General features: G+C 46.8%; 1 protein-coding gene and 3 non-coding genes across 6 annotated transcripts in view; all 4 read left to right on the top strand.

Moving 5' to 3' along the window:
- The window catches only part of LOC141058441 (serine/threonine-protein kinase D3-like), a 125,361-nt gene extending 110,482 nt beyond the window's left edge, over nt 1-14,879 (top strand). For all 3 annotated transcript variants that reach the window (XM_073554693.1, XM_073554694.1, XM_073554695.1), the window contains 3 exons: nt 4,252-4,519; nt 6,324-6,409; nt 13,638-14,879. In XM_073554693.1, coding sequence (XP_073410794.1) covers nt 4,252-4,519; nt 6,324-6,409; nt 13,638-13,817 — 534 coding nt within the window. In that variant the 3' untranslated portion in view covers nt 13,818-14,879. The remainder of the gene's footprint in view (nt 1-4,251; nt 4,520-6,323; nt 6,410-13,637) is intronic.
- Nucleotides 14,880-17,136: 2,257 nt separating this feature from the next.
- TRNAV-UAC (transfer RNA valine (anticodon UAC)) lies at nt 17,137-17,209 on the top strand. The gene has a single exon. It is a non-coding gene; the product is annotated as a tRNA-Val (tRNA).
- A 765-nt stretch (nt 17,210-17,974) lies between these two features.
- Nucleotides 17,975-18,047, top strand: TRNAV-UAC (transfer RNA valine (anticodon UAC)). Its single transcript has one exon. It is a non-coding gene; the product is annotated as a tRNA-Val (tRNA).
- Nucleotides 18,048-19,397: 1,350 nt separating this feature from the next.
- TRNAV-UAC (transfer RNA valine (anticodon UAC)) lies at nt 19,398-19,470 on the top strand. The gene has a single exon. It is a non-coding gene; the product is annotated as a tRNA-Val (tRNA).
- Nucleotides 19,471-21,097: the final 1,627 nt, after the last annotated feature.

Consider the following 21,097-nt stretch of genomic DNA (forward strand, 5'->3'; position numbering starts at 1 on the left):
CTTTGAGGCAGATGGGCTACAGCAGCAGAAGACCACACTGGGTACCACTCCTCTCAGCTAAGAACAGGAAACTGAGGCTACAATTTGCACAAGCTCATCGAAATTGGACAGTAGAAGATTGGAAAAACGTTGCCTGGTCTGATGAGTCTCGATTTCTGCTGCGACATTCGGATGGTAGGGTCAGAATTTGGCGTAAACAACATGAAAGCATGGATCCATCCTGCCTTGTATCAACGGTTCAGGCTGGTGGTGGTGGTGTCATGGTGTGGGGAATTTTTTCTTGGCACTCTTTGGGCCCCTTGGTACCAATTGAGCATCGTTGCAACGCCACAGCCTACCTGAGTATTGTTGCTGACCATGTCCATCCCTTTATGACCACAATGTACCCAACATCTGATGGCTACTTTCAGCAGGATAATGCGCCATGTCATAAAGCTCGAATCATCTCAGATTGTTTTCTTGAACATGACAATGAGTTCACTGTACTCAAATGGCCTCCTCAGTCACCAGATCTCAATCCAATAGAGCATCTTTGGGATGTGGTGGAACGGGAGATTCGCATCAGGGATGTGCAGCCGACAAATCTGCGCCAACTGTGTGATGCCATCATGTCAATATGGTCCAAAATCTCTGAGGAATGCTTCCAGCACCTTGTTGAATCTCTGCCACGAAGAATTGAGGCAGTTCTGAAGGCAAAAGGGGGTCCAACCCGTTACTAGCATGGTGTACCTAATAAAGTGGCCAGTGAGTGTATATTCTATGTGTCTATATCTATTCTTTCGTTTGGGTTTTAACCTGTCATTGGGATCCATTATATGTCCATTTTGCAAGCCTGCGAGAAAATCTCGGCATACGGATGCCATACGGATTACTTACGGATGCTTACATGGGCAAAATACACACCCTGACAACGGATGACATACGGATCACTATTTAGGGACCATTTCTGCGTATTACGGCCGTAAAATACGGACCGTATTTTTATACGTTGCGTGTGACTCCAGCCTAACACTTATACTCACCATCAGTGCCGGCGCCATTCCAGTGGTGTCAGCAGTGGCACTCCCAGCAATAACAATGTCCCTGCAGCCAATCAGCACTGGCTTCGCTATCCTCTCAATTGATGTAATTGACATCAGCAGCTCTCACTTCCTCCGGATGTCTTTATTTGTCGGGGGGGAATGAAGCCAGCGCTGATTGGCTGCAGGGATTGTGTGACATAAAAATGTCATGCGATCTCTGGGAGAACCAGTGCCAACACCCAGTGGCGTAACTACAAAGTTATGGGCCCCGCTGCGAACTTTCAAATGGGCCCCCCTATGCCAAAATATTTTCCACCCAAATTCAATTAGAATCTCCAGTATTTATCAGTGATATGTGGCGGAGGGGAGGTGACAACCTCTATGACCTCCATTATCCTTTTATTTCTACAACTGCAGGTCCACCGCGTACACGCGCGGCTCCGCTCCATACACCTCGTACATGCGCGGCTCCACTCCGTACACCTCGTACACACGCTGCTTCTCTCCGTACACCTCGGACACATGCGGCTTCGCTCCGTACACCTCGTACACACGCTGCTCCTCTCCGTGAACCTCATACACACACGGCTCCGCTCCATACACCTCGTGCACACACGGCTCCGCTCCATACACCTCCTACACACACGGTTCCTCTCCGTACACATTGTACACATACGGCTCCGCTCTGTACACCTCGTACACATATGGCTCTGCTTCATACACCCTGTACACACAAAGCTCTGCTCCGCTTCATACACACACAGCTCCTGTCTGTACACCTCGTACACACACGGCTCCTCTCCGTACACCTCATACACACGCGACTTTGCTCCGTACACTTGGTACACACACGGCTCTTCTCCGTACACCTGGGAAACACGTGGCTCCTCTCCATGAACCTCGTACACACACGGCTCTGCTCCGTACACCTCGTACACACACGGCTCCGCTCTGTACACCTTGTACACACACAGCTCTTTTCTGTACCCCTCGTACACACGGCTCCACTCCGTACACCTCGTACACACGCGGCTCCACTCTGTACACCTCGTACACACGCGGCTCTGCTCCGTACACCTCGTACACACGCGGCTTCGCTCTGTACACCTCGTACACACACACGGCTATTCTCCGTACACCTCGTACACACACACACGGCTCTTCTCCGTACACCTTGTACGCACACTGCTCCGAACACCTTGTACACACATGGCTTCGCTCCATACACCTTGTACACACACACAGCTCTGCTCCGCTTCGTACACACATGACTCCTCTCCGTACACCTCATATACACGCGGCTCCGCTCCGTACACTTCGTACACACGCGGCTCCACTCCGTGAACCTCGTACACATGGCTCCGCTCCGTACACCTCGTGCACACATGGCTCCACTCCGTACACTTCGTGCACAACTAGCTCCGCTCCGTACACCTTGTACACACACGGCTCCGCTCCGTACACCTCGTACACACACGGCTCCACTCCGTACACCTCGTACACACACGGCTCCGCTCTGTACACCTCGTACACACACGGCTCTGCGCCTTACACCTTGTACACACATGGCTCTGCTCCGTACACCCTGTACACACACAGCTCTGCTCCACTTCGTACACACATGGCTCCTCTCCATACACCTCGTACACACATGGCTCGGCTCCGAACACCTCGTAAACACGCGGCTCCGCTCTGTACTCCTCGTACACACGCGGCTCCGCTCCTTACTCCTCGTACACACGTGGCTCCGCTCCGTACACCTCATACACACATGGTTCTGCTCCATACACCTTGTAAACACCCGGCTCTGCTCCGTACACACACGATGACAACCAGCACAGCAGAGTCCTGCATACACTGAGGCCCCTGATCATGTGACCCCCTGACTCCTGCCCTCCTGTGACCTCATCACAGGTCCTGTGCGCACAGAACAGTCATCGTGCGCTCCTGAATGCGTGCCTTCCGCCTTCTAGCCTGCCTCAGGGACTGAGCGCGCTCCTGAATGCGTGCCTTCCACCTTCTAGTCTGCCTCAGGGACTGAGCGCGCTCCTGAATGCACGCCTTCTAGCCTGCCTCAGGGACTGAGTGCGCTCCTGAATGCGTGCCTTCTAGCCTGCCTCAGGGACTGAGCGCGCACCTGAATGCGCGCCTTCCACCTTCTAGCCTGCCTCAGGGACTGAGTGCGCTCCTCAAAGCGTGCCTTTGCTGCCCTAATGAACCAATCAGCGTCAGGCCCATTGCAGCCAATCAAAGCACGAAGCTGCACAGCCAGTGAGCGGCTGCATCTCCCAGAGACTGACACTCCCCTGACACGCCCACTACACAACTCACCTTCACACTGCAAACTGCAAGCAGGCCCCTAAGCACTTCGGGCCGCTACGACCACAGTAGTTACACCTCTGCCAGCACCACAGAATGGCACCAGAAGTGAGTAAGTGTTATTATTTTATTGGGGGGGGGTTCAGAAGGGGCTGTCTTGTCTCGGTATTGGACATCCACGTTAATGTGCACAAGGTGAAAAATTAAAAAAAAATGTCACGCAACTCATGGACTAGTGCACCTCATTTGTACTTGGCACCATTTCTTCAGATGAAAGGTGAACGCTGGAGATGATCAGTGGCCACTGAATGATCGTGGCGCTCATGTGATGCCACTGATATGTTCATCCTAGATGGCATGGGACACAACACTGAGTATGAAGGAGTGGTGTCAAAGGGTATCAAATTTTTTTTCCATCTTGAGCCCATTAATCAGCATTTGTTCACAGAAATCATGCTGCAATGAAAAATAAAATTTAATAAATGTATTTTATTTCATCAAACGAACAATATATCACAACATTTCTGTAAAAGGTACAATAAAGTTATCGGTTCAATTCATTTTAATAGTGAATGCTGTTAAAAAGAGAAAAAAAATCTAACAGAGGAATTTCTTTATGCATTTTGCTATAAAATAAATTGACCTGAAAATAATGTCTAAAACATGTATGCGGCTAAACTATTCCAAACATAGTTAAGTAGTCTAAAAAATAAAGTTGTGATTGAATAGAATACAATGGACAAAACAAATATTTTTTTTTTTAAATTCCCACATTTTTTGGTCATTTTTATTCTGCCAAAATAAATCTGTTGCCTGGAAAAGTTAACAAGTAGATCAGTTTCTGCAGATTGATTTTTATTATTTATTTTTATGCTTTTAATGTTAATATTCTTTTATATTTACCTTTTAGATAAAACTTTGTGACTTTGGCTTTGCTCGCATCATCGGTGAAAAGTCTTTCCGAAGGTCAGTTGTTGGAACGCCTGCATATCTGGCCCCGGAAGTCTTGAGGAACAGTGGGTACAATCGGTCACTGGATATGTGGTCTGTCGGAGTGATCATCTATGTCAGCCTTAGTGGCACCTTTCCCTTTAATGAGGATGAAGATATTAACGATCAGATCCGAAATGCAGCATTTATGTATCCTAAGAACCCGTGGAACGAGATTTCGAACGATGGTGAGAATCAGATTCACAAATGTTACAGAGATTGCGTTAAAAGAAAAATTTACAGATTGAAAAAAATGGAGATAGCAAATCTTAAGGGCATTTGAACACCCATTATTTTATTTTTTTTAGTCCCTAAACCTGTCTAGATGGTATTGTTGTGTCAATGTGTCAAAATGAACTTAACAGCTGATAAATGCTGCCCGATCCACGGGCAGCATGTATCAGAAGCTGAAGTGGAGCAGGTCAGCAGTGGATACAAAAAGGCGATTGGTGAGTACCGGTATATTTCATTTCTAGCTAATTGAATTTATGAATTTTGTCCAAAAATTCAGATTTGCCAAGAATCCAAATTTTTCAAGATGTTCTAAAAATTGTTGGCAGCAGGCTGGAAAGCTGTTAACAAATTATTAAAAATTACACTCACCTGTTCTAGCCTCACCCATCACCAGTGCTGCCACTCACTAAGGAACAGTCTTCTGTTTGGTCCGCTTAGTCTTTGGTCTGGATCTTCACGTGTTCATACATGTCGTTGATTGACAATAATGTGCATTTCACCCCATATGAAAGCATGGGGATTGACTTGTGTAGTGTCAAACGTGATCACCTGAGCGCAAAAAGATCCAGAAGACTAAGACAAATCCCAAAGGAAAGACTGAGCCAAAGTGATCAGAGTCCTGAGCGGGGAGGTGAGGCGGCAGGACAGCTGAACGCTGGGCCTAGGACAGGCAAGTATAATCTTGTATAATTTTGTAACCCTTTATTGAATTTAACTCTTTTATTCTTTCTTTTTTTCACCCTTCCTGAAATGCTTTTTAAGGAGATTTTTTTATCTCCAGTCCTTGGTACAAAATAAAAATCTGAAATACATGACAATGTTTTTTTGTTCAATACAGATGATTATCATGTTTGACCTTGACCTTGTCCTAGCTGTACTTAAACTTCCAAATGAGTGGATTTTGTAAGGAGTATTTATTGTCTGCCAAAAATTGTTTTAGATCACATGTAAGGAAGGTGGGGAAACAGTTTTTGTTGTTTTTTTACAACTAGGATATGCTATAATATTAAGAAGAAAAATGTAATGCTTACATGGACTATTCACACAGAAGTGTAAATCAAATCACTCTGCCTCTGAAAAGGGGATCTAAGGGGTAACTTTTCGCTTTGTGGAGAGTGACACGCCAAACCTGGCATGTCAGAGTGAGGAGACTTATAAGTCATGCATCCTCCTCTAGGAAATTAAATATGAAAATTGGCTCTTCAAAGCGGAAGAGCACTAGAACTCTAGCACCAACTATTGGAAGTAACGATCCTAAACTCAATATCGACTCTGTAACGAACCCTGCCACATGACTTAGGATAGAAGCCATATCGTAATTCCATGGCTTCATAAGTCTCCTCACTCTGACATTCCAGGCTGGGCTTGTCACTCTTCTCAAGGAGAAATATTACCCCTTAGACTCCAGTCCCGAGCCTCTCACCTAGCCAAATGAGATCTCATACTTTGCACTGATGAGGGGCAACAGCCTGAAACATTGTGTCTGCAAATTGAAATTCTAGCTTGGCTTTTATCATCAGTCATGTAGCAGGGCTCCTTAAAGGGTCGATATTCACTTTTAGGATCACTGCTTCCAATAAGTGGCGCTACAGTTCTAATCCTCTTCAATTTGCATATTTCATGCCTCTGAAAAAAGAAGTTTGCAATAATTTCCTCAGATTAAAAGTCACATGTGTTATCTGAAATGTTGGCTTTACATTCTTTGAACGCGCTGTCATACAAGTATGGAACATTTATTTTGTTTGTTTCTCTCCTTAGCAATTGCCCTTATTAGCAGCTTGTTACAAGTGCAAATCAGAAGAAGATTCAGTGTCGACAAGGCGTTGAGTCACCCATGGATGCAGGTACAGGTTTTTCTTCTCTTTCTTGGTTTATCCTTCTGAGTATAATAGTATCATAGGCATGATTTTACAACACTTGATTGTGGCAGATATTCAAAAGTGGTGCTGCAGCTGTAAAATAAAACACTTTTTATTTAATTTCAGAATTTTTATCATTTTTTTTTACTGATAATATGTTATGGACTTAGAATATTTTAAAAAAAGATTAAAAATGTCATATTCACCTCACTGATACCCCTCCACCTGATTTGGATGCATAATACAGAATACTATCAAATATGTATTAAAAACTAATAATTATAACAAATGAGTGAATCTTTTGACATTTGAATTCACCGGCTTCAATTAATTTTTCCCCCAAAATTAGATTTGCTTTAAATTGAAAGTGATGCAGTAGTCTTGAAGTTATGGCTGACACTTTAAGGTCTCCTAGGATTGTAACCAACCCATTTCAAGCCCTTTAATGCAGACACAGTCTTAAAGAAGCACTCCCATCAAAATATGTATCTTCTTAATATATAGCCATTGTCATGATCCAGACTGGGTTTTGAGTCCTGCTTTCCCTTTTTCCCGGTCTGGTCATGTAGGGCCCGGTTAACCTTTTTCAGCTCAGTCTGGGTTCAGGTTGGCTATTTATTGCCGCTGCTTCCTGCTGGCGATGTCACTTATAGTTTTTGCCTAGGGCTGCTGTAGCTGACTCTGAATGCTCTGATTGGTCCAGCTGCATTTGCTGTCTCAACCCGTGTCTCTGTTTTCTCATATTCCCGTCTTGACTCAGTGTTTCCCTTTAGTGTGCTGACTCCCTGATTTTGACTTGGCTTGTGTTAGGGTCGGCGGAACGCACCAGATATAAATAATAGGGGGTGCGTTCGCCGCCTGGGGTCCACCGTGCGGTAGGTGACAAGACCGCTGCTGAGTAATGGCGAATGCACCAAAAGGTGAAGTACTGCGCTCGGGTTAACGTCACCCGAACGCTAAGAGCGGCTCTGTTCACACACAGAGTCGCTAACACAAAAGATTTATGAGGACACTGGCCCTGTTCACTTCACAGGCTAACCAGCGAGTGACGTTGCAAACGCAGACGCCAAGGACGCTGCTACTGCAGCGCGGCAATTACTATGGCCGCTGAACGACGGCGCCGGAATGACCGGGCACCGTCGGACGCTAGTGTGCAGTGCAGGAGGCACAGTGGCGTGTAGCTTGCCACAATCTGGAGCTGACTACCCAACAATCTGTCACCATTCGTAATAACCGAGGGAAGGGGTTTCAAATAAGTCAGCCACCAGTCCATGCATCCATCACCATACACACACAGCATAATATGCTACACTAGCGCATGGCCGAGCCGCCATGCGGGCTTTTTATAGCCATGCGCTTCCGGGACCTAACAGTACTATAGGAAGGACCAATCAGATCCGACATAGGACCTGCACATGTGACCCTTGCTCTCCACTGAGAAGACAAGTTGCGGGCATGCCCAGTAGCACGGCACGAGGACTTAGCCTCCGGAGCAGTTCCCAGCAAAGCAGGTTGCGCCACCATTGCTGCACCAGAGGTGGCAGCAACATCCAGGCTCACAGAATAAGTCTGAGGGAAATGCCTGGTTCGCTGAGAATGCTGAGCAGGAGTCTGAGCAGTCGGAGGAGAATGGGAGACCGCAGGATGTCTGGCTCTGGATTCCCGCTGTGCAGTGCCAGGAATCCGACGCCTAACATTACCCCCCCCCTAGGGCCCCCTCCCCTCTGAGCACCACGGCGCTCAAAAGCCGCGATCAGGAGCGGTGCATGAATGTTTTCCACCGGCTCCCAGGTCCGAGCCTCGGGACCATGACCCTTCCAGTCCACCAAATAAAATTTTTTGCCACGGACAAACCTGCGCCCCACGATGGCGTTAACCTCAAACTCGTCAGACGATAAGTCTGATGATCCGGCAGATGGCTCGGAAAACCGGGCCATGTGAACTGGTTTGAGGAGGGACACATGGAACACGTCCAAGATGGCCAAATGTGGAGGAAGAGCCAGGCGGTAGACCACCGAGCTAAGTCGCTCAAGGACCTTGAATGGTCCAATGTATCGTGGCGCGAACTTGGGCGACTCAACCCGCAGTTTAATGTTTCGGGTGGAGAGCCATACCATGTCGCCAGGGGAGAAGCTTGGAGCCGGACGCAGGTGTGCATCAGCGGAGATCCTCATTCTCTCCTTGGAAGCTCGGATAGCATCCTGGGTGCGATCCCAAATGTCACGTGCCTCCACCGCCCAGTCTGCCACCCTGGAGTCGGTGGAAGACACGGGCATGGGCACAGGGACGCGCGGATGCTGACCGTAATTTAGGAGGAATGGGGTTTGACCGGTGGAGTCGGCCACAGCATTGTTCAACGCGAACTCTGCCCACGGCAGCAAGGATGCCCAGTCGTCCTGTCTGGCTGAGACAAAATGTCGAAGATATGTTATCAGGGTCTGATTGGCTCTCTCTACCAACCCATTCGTCTCGGGATGATAGGCCGAGGAGAGATTCAGCTCAATGCTGAGTAGGGAACAGAGCTCTCTCCAAAAATGGGACGCAAACTGAGGGCCACGGTCACTGACAATCTTGTCCGGCATGCCGTGCAGGCGGAAAACATGCTTGATGAACAAGACTGCCAGGCCCCGCGCTGAAGGTAACCGGGAAAGAGGTACCAAGTGCACCATCTTAGAGAAATGGTCGGTGACAACCCAAATGACCGTGCTGCCGCTGGACTTGGGTAGCCCCACCACAATGTCCATACCGACCATCTCCCAGGGCCTGTCTGCTATCGGTAGAGGAAAAAGAAGCCCAGCGGGCCGCTGCCGAGAGGACCTATTCCGGGCGCAAGAGACGCACGCCTCAATATAGTCCTTGACGTCACGGGCCATATGTGGCCACCAGTACGTCCTCGCCAAAAGCTCAGAGGTCCGTTTTGTCCCAAAATGTCCACCCACTCTAGACGAATGGGCCCAAGAGAGGACCTCCGGTCGCAGACGGGCAGGGACAAAAGTCTTGCCCGGAGGTACTGACTCAAGGGCAACCGGAGCCACAGTCCTCAGGCTCTCAGATGGGACGATCAGCCGAGGCTCCTCCTCCTCTTCCTTCGATGAAACCACGGAGCGGGAGAGAGCATTGGCCCGGACGTTCTTCTCCCTGGAGAGAAAGTGGAGGGTGAAATGGAACCGGGAAAAGAACAAAGACCATCTGGCCTGGCGAGAGTTTAGCCGCTGGGCTGTTTGTAAATATACCAAGTTTTTGTGGTCGGTGAACACCTGGAAAGGGTGGCGAGCCCCCTCTAGGAGGTGTCTCCACTCCGAGAAGGCCAACTTCATCGCTAGCAACTCCCTGTCCCCGATGGCATAATTCCTCTCCGCCGGTGTGAAGGTCTTGGAGAAAAGGAAGACTGGATGCTTCCGACCTTGCGTGTCCTTCAGGAACAGGACCGCTCCAGCACCGACGGAAGAGGCATCCACTTCCAGAATGAAGGGCTTGTCTACATCGGGGCGATGTAGAATGGGAGCACTAGCGAAATGGGACTTAATGGTGGAGAAGGCCTTGGAGACCGGTTCCGACCACAACTTGGGATTTGCACCCTTCTTGGTGAGGGCTACCAAGGGTGCTACTAAAGTCGAGAAGTGGGGAATGAATTGGCGATAATAGTTTATGAACCCCATAAAGCGCTGCACCGCTTTGAGAGAATGAGGTTCCTGCCAATCCATCACCGCCTGTAGCTTGGCAGGATCCATGGCCAATCCCTGGGCGGAGGTGATATAGCCCAGGAAAGGCAAGGACTCCTGCTCAAACACACACTTCTCCAACTTGGCATAGAGGGAGTTCGCCCGCAGGCGATCGAAGACTTTGCAAACCTCTCTCCGGTGGGAGTCAATATCTGGAGAGTAGATGAGAATATCATCCAGATAGACTACAACCGAGGTGGTAAGCATATCCCGGAAGATATCGTTTACAAAGTCTTGGAAGACGGCCGGGGCATTGCAGAGGCCGAAGGGCATCACCAGGTATTCATAATGCCCGTCTCTGGTGTTAAATGCCGTCTTCCATTCATCCCCATCACGGATGCGAATCAGGTTGTAAGCCCCCCGCAGATCAAGTTTGGTAAATACCCTCGCTCCTCGTAGCCTATCAAACAGTTCGGATATCAGGGGCAGTGGATACTTATTCTTAACGGTGATGGCGTTAAGACCCCTGTAATCAATGCAAGGACGTAGTTCCCCACTCTTCTTCTGGACGAAGAAGAATCCCGCCCCCGCTGGTGACACTGACTTCCTAATGAATCCTCTTGCTAGATTCTCCCTGATATATTGAGACATGACCTCAGTCTCTGGGAGAGATAGGGGATAGACTCGACCCCGGGGTGGCTCAGCACCAGGCAAGAGGTCAATAGGACAGTCATAGGGGCGATGCGGTGGAAGGGTCTCCGCCGCCTTTTTGGAGAACACGTCTGCATACTGTCAATAGTGTTTGGGGAGCGAGGAGAGATCAGCGGGAACCTCGGTGGAGGCAACCTGAACGCACTCCCTCAGTCATCTACCCTCACAAGATTTACTCCACCCAATAATCCTCCCTGAGGACCACTCTATATGGGGGGAGTGATACCGCAGCCAGGGAACCCCTAGAAATACTTGGTCAATACCCTCGGGCATGACAAGGAGGGATATCGTCTCCTGATGAGACGGGGCCACTGAGAGTACTAAGGGAACGGTCTGGTGAGTAATCTGTGAGGGTAGGGTAGTGCCGTTCACCACTCTGACGGTGACTGGTGTAGACATCATAACCAGGGGTATAGCGTGCCGTTGGGCGAAGGCTGACGACATAAAATTGCCCTCTGCCCCGGAATCCACGCAAACCTCCACCGCCAGAGTGGAAGAATCAAACCCAAGAGTCCCCTTAAAGGACAGCTTGGAGGAAAACGTCGCTGACTCTAGTGCGCCGCCTCCTACGGCCACTAGGCGCGAGCGTTCTCCCTGCTGCTGTGGGCACCGGTTGGCACGGTGACCGGACTGCCGACAAATATGACTGCTCACAGGAGCTCGAGCGGACCGGAGCCTAGATCCCTCACGGGAAGTCCCCTGACGCTCGGACGCCCGATCGGAAGATTCCAGAGGTTTAGAAAAACAAGGTGCCAACCTAAACCTCTGCCTACACTGGTCCCGCTCCAACCCTCGCTCGGTAAAGTGAAGATCTATTCGGGTGGAGACAGTGATAAGCTCCTCCAGTGTAGCGGGAATCTCCCTGGTGGCCAGAGCGTCCTTCACATGGCCAGCCAAACCTCTCCAGAATGCCGGAATGAGGACCTTATCTGGCCACTCTAATTCTGAGGCCAGCGTCCGGAGCTGGATGGCGAAGTGACTGACCATGGACGAGCCCTGTGATAATGCCAGCAGCCGGAGTGTCATGGGTGACTCGTGGTCCCAGGAAGACCTGTTTCAGCGTGTCTAAGAACCGCGAGACACACTGCACCACATGATCACCACGCTCCCACAGCGGTGTGGCCCACTCCAAAGCCCTGCCCGACAGAAGGGAAATGATAAATCCCACTTTAGCCCGCTCAGAGGGGAATCGGGCGGCCAGCAGCTCCAACTGTATAGAGCACTGGCTTACGAAACCCCTACAAGCAGCACTATCACCCGAGAACTTTTCGGGCAGCGGGAGGTGGGACAAAGTCGGGACAGGGATGGCTGTGGTCACACGGGAGGCAGCCTCTGTGGCTGCCTGAACGGCGACTGCAGTAACATCTGCAGCTGAGGCTGAACGCTCGAGAGCCGCCAACCTGCCCTGCAGCTGCCGGATGTACTGCAGCAGTCGCTGTTCATCCGCCATTACTAGCCAGACCCTGGCGCTAGTGTAATGTTAGGGTCGGCGGAACGCACCAGATATAAATAATAGGGGGTGCGTTCGCCGCCCGGGGTCCACCGTGCGGTAGGTGACAAGACCGCTGCTGAGTAATGGCGAATGCACCAAAAGGTGAAGTACTGCGCTCGGGTTAACGTCACCCGAACGCTAAGAGCGGCTCTGCTCACACACAGAGTCGCTAACACAAAAGACTTATGAGGACGCTGGCCCTGTTCACTTCACAGGCTAACCAGCGAGTGACGTTGCAAACGCAGACACCAAGGACGCTGCTACTGCAGCGCGGCAATTACTATGGCCGCTGAACGACGGCGCCGGAATGACCGGGCACCGTCGGACGCTAGTGTGCAGTGCAGGAGGCACAGTGGCGTGTAGCTTGCCACAATCTGGAGCTGACTACCCAACAATCTGTCACCATTCGTAATAACCGAGGGAAGGGGTTTCAAATAAGTCAGCCACCAGTCCATGCATCCATCACCATACACACACAGCATAATATGCTACACTAGCGCATGGCCGAGCCGCCATGCGGGCTTTTTATAGCCATGCGCTTCCGGGACCTAACAGTACTATAGGAAGGACCAATCAGATCCGACATAGGACCTGCACATGTGACCCCTGCTCTCCACTGAGAAGACAAGTTGCGGGCATGCCCAGTAGCACGGCACGAGGACTTAGCCTCCGGAGCAGTTCCCTGCAAAGCAGGTTGCGCCACCATTGCTGCACCAGAGGTGGCAGCGACATCCAGGCTCACAGAACAAGTCTGAGGGATATGCCTGGTTCACCGAGAATGCTGAGCAGGAGTCTGAGCGGTCGGAGGAGAATGGGAGACCGCAGGATGTCTGGCTCTGGTTTCCCGCTGTGCAGTGCCAGGAATCCGACACCTAACAGCTTGTATCCTGACCTGCTTCTGTCTTTTGTCTTGTCTTCTCCTGACCGTTACTGACCTTCTCGGCTAGCTTCTGACTATGAGTTTGTTCATTCCGTTTGGTACCGTGCTACAGTTTATTGCTTGACTCGGCTTGTTTGACTACTCTGCTGCCACCTGTGGTAGCCTCACTGCTGCATGGCAGGCCAGCTCTGTTTAAGTGCAGTCCTGCTTCAATTCTACTGCCATCTAGTGGAGCCTGCACCTACCTGCATTGCAGCAGCATGATAGCAGTCATCATATTATATAGAGCTGTGTACTTACAATTGCTCATTTTGTCCTTCTACCCAGATAATTCGACTATTTCACCAGTCATTTTCCATTAGTAATGCACGACCTTGTACATTTATCAAATATGAAATGTACCATCTAAGTAAAAGAAAGCCAATATCTCTTTGGCACTTTACTAAAAACGTATTTTCTCAATTTCAGGATTTTCAAACTTGGTTGGACCTTCGAGAGCTAGAGACCAAAGTTGGGCAAAGGTACATTACGCATGAGAGTGATGACGCACGCTGGCAGCAATTTGCAGAGGATTGTGGTATTAAATATCCACAACATTTTGTCATGGGACCTCAGTATGATGAAACCGAAGAGGAAGATGAAGAATAAATGTTAATATTATTTCTTGGTCAAGTCAAAGACTTTGCACTCCGGGCAATATATTTAATGCTTTGTATGTCACTGTTTTGTACTGTTCTGCATAACATGTTCAGTGCCATGAAGGTTTGTTAGGTAAGGAGCCGTAACGGACAGCAATATAATTCTGATTATATATAAAATTATATTTGTAGCCATAAAAGGTTTGATATTTAATTCATTAAAGCCAAAACCATGTTTGATGTTCTAAAATTCACTCTACCCAAATGTCATCTTCTGGAGCTAAATACTTTCCGTAAAGGCTAAGATCACACTAAACTGTAGTTTGCTCAGGAGAGATTGAAGTAGCCAAAAATGCCTCTAATCAGTAAGGCCTGTTCCACACTTCCGTTTTTGACCATCAGTCAAAATCCGCCGTTTTGCAAAAAAAACGGATCCGCCATTTTTTTGGACGGATCCGTTTTTTCCCCCATTGATGTGCATTACCGGCGGATCTTGACGGATGGCCATCCGTTGGATCAGTTTTTTTGCGGATCCGTCAATTCTTTTGCGTCCGCCGACATGCCTGGATGGACCGTGTAACTTTTTTTGCTTCAGGATCCGCATTTTATAGTGCGCATGCCCGGAGGAATGAAGTCAGCCGGAAATTTAACCCTGAAATCATTTCTGGCGGACAGAAAAAATTCTCTCATTCTCTCTCTCTCTCTCTCTCTCTGGGCAGCGGTTCCTTTAAAATTCTTCATTCATCGGATCCGTCAAAAAAACGGTCCGGTGGCATCCGTTCACATCAGTTACCAACGGATCCGCTTTCCGCCATTTTGGCGGATTTTAACTGACACAAAAAAACTGAAGTGTGAAACTGGCCTAAGGAATAATAGGAAAATTACGGCACTACTGGTATAGGGTGCTCAAGTAGGGTCAAACTCCATTCACGAGTATAGCACAAAAACTTGGCACTCCAATTGCGAAAAAAACTTCAATATTTTAATATACAAAATGTAGAGAGGTTTTGGTCAATATCAGACCTTCATCAGTGTACTGTGAAAAATAAATAAAGTATATCTATCAGCAAAATTTTTTTTATCTCAATAACAAATAAATGTCAAATAAATATATCTAAAATAGAGATAGATAGATAGATAGATAGATAGATAGATATAGAGATAGATATGGATAGATATAGAGATAGATATGGATAGATATAGAGATAGATATGGATAGATAGAGATATACAGATAGAGATAGATAGAGATAGATAGATATAGAGATAGATAGAGATAGGCTATATCTCTCTATCTATCTATCTATCTATCTCTATATCTATATCTCTAAAATAGAGATAGATAGATATAGAGATAGATATGGATAGATAGATAGATAGATAGATAGAGATAAATATAGAGATAGATAGATAAATGATAGCTAGTTAGATATAGAGATAGATAAATGATGTCACATGTAGCGAGGTCGCTGTTGTGTCACAAAATCGGTGACGCTTCAGCGATCTCGCTATGTGACCCGGGGCCTTTACACTTCATTCCCCGAGAGCAGAGGAGAAGAAAGTAGACAAGAGTCTGGACTAGTCACTTTGCAAACAATGGCAGAGCGCAACCACTGGGGAGATAAAAGCTTCTAGTAATAGCTGTGTACTTTCATGTAAAGCTATACACAGGCTGCCATTCCCCATTATTAAAAAAAAACAACAAGCCATTGTTTCAAAAGGACTATTGATCCTTCAGGCGGCAAACTTTACCAATCTGTTTGTCCAAGTTGCTAAACAATTGCTGCCCCTTGCAGAGCAATAGATACAGTGATTAGGTTCTTTAGAAGGACGTAGATCTGGGGATTCATTCTGATGGAATACAGGCTGAACTGGATGGACAATGTGTTTTTTTTGGCCTTGCAAACTATGTTACTATGTTAGATACAAGGTGTTATCCTGAAATCTAGTACAGGGGGCTCCTGGAGAAAAGACATTAATGTACATCAGGCCTCGAAAAACAAAATTTACTGAAACATGAAGCACAGCAAAAAAACAAAGGAAAGAAAACCTGAAAATAAAGCAAACACCCATCCTAGGTCAAGAGACCTACATCAGGAGGAAACTAGGGGGAGAAGGATGCCTACATATATACACACGTACACAGCGTCGGACTGGAGCACCTTGGGCCCACCAGAGGAAAGCACAATTGGGGCCCACTCTGTAGCTACATAGAGATAAATACAAGACCACCGATTGTGCGGTAAAACACACTAACATCAGGGTATAATATAAGGTAGTACACATGTTAATTATGTAGGATTGACCCCAGGACCTGCTGCGTGTAAAGCAGACATGATGACCACTACAGTATGACCCCTGAGGAACCCTGCAGAGTGTTGGCTACTGGAGCAGAATGTTGGCTGCCAGGGACAGTTTTCCACCAGAAATAATTAATGTTTGGTTAATGACAAGTTCATCATTTCTTGATATTACACATTTTACCAGTTGCCTTAATAGGCAATGCCATACACCAAACACAACTGCTTAAAAGCAGAAATCTGATGAAATTGCTACCAGTAATTAAAAATTTAAAAAGCACCTTGTTGGAAAATGATGGCAGGATCACAGATTAAACATTAAAAATAAGGTTGCTGAATAGAACAAAATATAAATGGCATGCTAGGGTGAGAGATAGTAAGTAAATTACCCTCACCATATGTGTGATAAAAGTCTAAGATGTGTCCATGTGACAAATGATCTCAAATAGCTGCTCAGTGGATATAGAAAGTAGATTAATTTATTCATTCTTTGATGTGTGGCATTGCCCTTATGTTAAGCAGTTGGTAAAATGTGTAATAAAAAAAAGAGTCAACAAATTATTTACTAAACTGAAATTACTTTCAGTATGAAAGTGTCCCTAGTGGCCAACATTCTGCTCCGGCAGCCAACATTCTGCTCCGGCAGCCAACATTCTGCTCCAGCAGCCAACATTCTGCTTCGGCAGCCAACATTCTGTTCCGGCAGCCAACATTCTGCTCCAGCAGCCAACATTCTGTTCCGGCAGCCAACATTCTGCTCCAGCAGTCAACATTCTGTTCCGGCAGCCAACATTCTGCTCCAGTGGCCAACATTCTGTTCCGGCAGCCAACATTCTGCTCCAGTGGCCAACATTCTGTTCCGGCAGCCAACATTCTGCTCCAGTGGCCAACATTCTGTTCCGGCAGCCAACATTCTGCTCCAGTGGCCAACATTCTGTTCCGGCAGCCAACATTCTGCTCCAGCAGCCAACATTCTGCTCAGGCAGCCAACATTCTGTTCCTGCAGCCAACAGTCCACAGGGATTCATCAGGTTTCATAGTGCAGTGGTTATCACGTCTGCTTTACACGCAGAAGGTCCTGGGTTCAATCCCCAGTGAAACCATTAGGTTTTTACATGATTTCCTATGAACCTCCTCTGTATGTAATGAAAGTGAAGTATCTGATCTTGGTCATAAATAACTCATAAAGTTAATCATTTGATGTCACCAATTTTATTTCTAGGACATTGCTTCAGGTTTTACATTGTCTTCACCATATCGCCTGCTATAAATGCAGAAAGTCCTGGATTCAGACCCGAGTAACACCAAACGTTTCATCAATGTTCTTATTATATTTCACAAGAACCTGCTGTTCCCATGAAGCCCGGAAATACTTTGTTACTTTCCTAACATAAATTACTCCCTGTGTATAATTGTCTATAGCGGTCGCTTTTTGGGGGGCAAAACAACACAATGTCATTTCTCTCCTGTGGGTTTTTTCTCACTGTAGTCACAATTATAGCTGCTGGAAAGACAAAGTCCTGGCTACAATCACCAAGGAAGCCATGAAGTTGATTTTTGAAAACAATTTAGTAGAAAAAATAACCCAATATTACAAGTCACTCTCAAAACATATAAAAAAACAAGAACAATTTCATAGCAAAATAGTCACATCTGATTTACAGAAAGAACAACACAGGGAGAAACCAAAGTAACGCATTCGATATTAACTTCATTTTAAGCAAAATCACTCACGTGAAGCTGCTGATCAGGTAATAACAAGAAATAATGAACTTGTCATTAACCAAACTGTAATTATTTCCAGTATCAAATTGTCCCTAGCGGCCATCATTCTGCTCTGACAGCCAACACTCTGAAGGCCTTCATCAGGTTTCATAGTGTAGCGGTTATCATGTCTGCTTTACACGCAGAAGGTCCTGGGTTCGATCCCCAGTGAAATCATTAACTTTTTGCATTTTCAAATCTTTTCCTATGAACCTGCTATATATGTAACGAAGGCAAAGTATTTGATATCGGCGAAATATATCTTCACATAAGTGTAAAATTGTCCCTAGCGGCCAACATTCTGCTCCAGTAGCCAATAGTTTGCAGGTATTTAACAGGTATCATAGTGTAGTGGTTATCAAGTCTTCTTAACACACAGAAGGTCCTGGGTTCGATCCCCGTTGAAAACAGCAAATTTTATGTTTTCATATGAACCTGATAAATATATAACAAAAGAAAATATTAAAATTTAAGATTCCTCAGTGGTTGATAGCTTTTAAAGGCAAACTGAAAAGGTGGTAACAAATTGCAATTTTTCGAGGCTACTCAGGTCTCTTCATCAGGCAGAGAATAATATAATGTTTGGAGTCACAGATTTATACACAAGCGGACACAGGATTAATGCAATAGATAACACAAGCTACACAAGACCCACAATAAACAGTACTCAATGGCTAAACTTATTTTAACATGGAACTACACAAGAAAAGTAGGAACACCTACGGAGTATATACGCGTATTAAAAAGATTTTTATTATTCAAATCAAAATATACATGAAAAGTAAAATCTAAAAGACTGATGCTGCTAGATACACACAGAGGGGAACATAGGAAAATGCAGAAGATGAAAAACAACATGCATGATGTAGTATAAATATATGGTGATCCCCTGAAAAGAGCTGAAATCAAATGGTTGATCTTTCCATTACATATACACAACAAAGGGGAAGCTCAAATAGCCATATTGAAACTTACATGTGGATGTCACCAGCTGCCTGCAGCGTTCCCACCGCCCCAACGCACGTTTCGTTAACTCTTCATCCGAGTACCGATTAGCCAGATAGATGACCCGGCTGCTGCATTAAGTATGGACTGGAGAGGGGATAGTCGAGTAACGGGGAGGACAATTAATAGAGCGTTGCAGTAATCCAGGTGGGAGTGGATCAAGGCTACAGTGAGGGTTTTTGTTGTTTCCATGGTGAGAAAAGGGTGAACTCTGGAGATGTTCTTTAGGTGTAAGCGGCAAGAGCGGGCAAGACATTGTATATGGGATGTGAAGGAGAGGTTTGTGTCAAACATAACACCCAGACATCTGATTTACAGAAAGAACAACACAGGTAGAAACCAAAGTAACGCATTCGATATTAACTTCATTTTAATCAAAATCACTCACGTGAAGCTGCTGATCAGGTAATAACAAGAAATGATGAACTTGTCATTAACCAAACCGTAATTATTTCTGGTAGAAAAATGTCCCTAGCGGCCAATATTCTGCTCTGACAGCTGACACTCTGCAGAGCTTCATCAGGTTTCATAGTGTAGCGGTTATCACGTCTGCTTTACACGCAGAAGGTCCTGGGTTCAATCCCCAGTGAAATCATTAGGTTTTAGGCTTTTACATGATTTCCCATGAACCTACACTATATAATCGAATATAAGCCCATTTTTTGGGCAGAAAGTCCCCCTCTCGGCTTATATTCAAGTCATATACACCAGGGGGTCGGTGGGCGAGGGGGGCGGGGGTGTCAGGTCATACTTACCCGTCCTGGCACGGTCTCTGCAGCCCCCAGCTTCTCCGTGATCTCCCTTCCTTCCTTCAGCAGTCACATGGTACCGCTCATTACACTCATGAATATGCGCATATTCATTAGTGTAATGAGCAGTACCACGTGACCGCTTAAGGCAGGAAGGGAGATCGCGGAGAAGCTGGGGGATGCAGGGACCGTGCCAGGACGGGTAAGTATAGCGATGCTCACCTGTCCAGGGTCCATTGCTGCTTCTGCTGTCTGGCATGTCATCTGTCAGTGACGTTCAGACAGCAGAGGGCACGGTGATGTGGTTAGTGCGCACCGCGCCCCCTGCAGTCTGAATGTCACTGACAGATGACGTGCCAGACAGCAGCAAGCAGCGATGGACCGTGGACAGGTGAATATCTCAGGTGCCAACAGTGACACCGGCACCTGGCCCCAGCGACGAAGAGGTGAGTATATCATTTTTTTATTTTTAAATACAGCAGTGGCAGCACATGGGGGAATAATCTATGGAGCAACTTATAGGGGCAGCATATAGGGGTGTAATCTATGGAGCATCTTATGGGGGCAGCATATGGGTGAATAATCTATGGAGCATCTTATGGGGGCAGCATATGGGGGCATAATCTATGGAGCATATTTAGGGGGCAGCATATGGGGAAGAATCTATGGAGCATCTTATGGGGGCAGCATATGGGGCATAATCTATGGAGCATCTTATAGGGGCAGCATATGGGGGAATAATCTATGGAGCATCTTATGGGGGCAGCATATGGGGGAATAATCTATGGAGCATCTTATGGGTTCGGCATATGGGGCAATAATCTATGGAGAACCTTATGGGGGCAGCATATGGGGCATAATCTATGGAGCATCTTATGGGACAGCATATGGGGGAATAATCTATGGAGCATCTTATGGGGGCATAATCTATGGAGCATCTTATGGGTTCAGCATATGGGGGAATAATCTATGGAGCATCTTATGGGGGCAGCATATGGGGGAATAATCTATGGAGCATCTTATGGGGGAAGCATATAGGGGCATAATCTATGGAGCATCTTATGGGGGCAGCATATGGGGGCAGCATATGGGGGCATGATCTATGGAGCATCTTATGGGGGCAGCATATGGGGGAATAATCTATGGAGCATCTTATGGGGCAGCATATGGGGCCTATTCTATGGAGCATCTTATGGGACATAATCTATGGAACATCTTATGGGGCCATAACCTTTATGGAGCAGCATACGGGGCATATTATTCTATGGAGCATCTTATGGGGCTATCATGAACTGTATGGAGCATTATATGGGGCTCCTGATTCAATATGGATATTCAGAAACATTTAACCACCTGACGTCTCAATGAATTTTACTTTTATTGGTATCTATTTTTATTTTTTAAATTTACCAGTAGCTGCTGCGTTTTACACCCTAGGCTTATATGCGAGTCAATAAGTTTTCCCAGTTTTTT

Source organism: Dendrobates tinctorius, unplaced genomic scaffold (assembly GCF_039654945.1).
Source record: "Dendrobates tinctorius isolate UK_male_01 unplaced genomic scaffold, ASM3965494v1 ptg000211l, whole genome shotgun sequence".
Taxonomy (NCBI): Eukaryota; Metazoa; Chordata; class Amphibia; order Anura; family Dendrobatidae; genus Dendrobates; species Dendrobates tinctorius.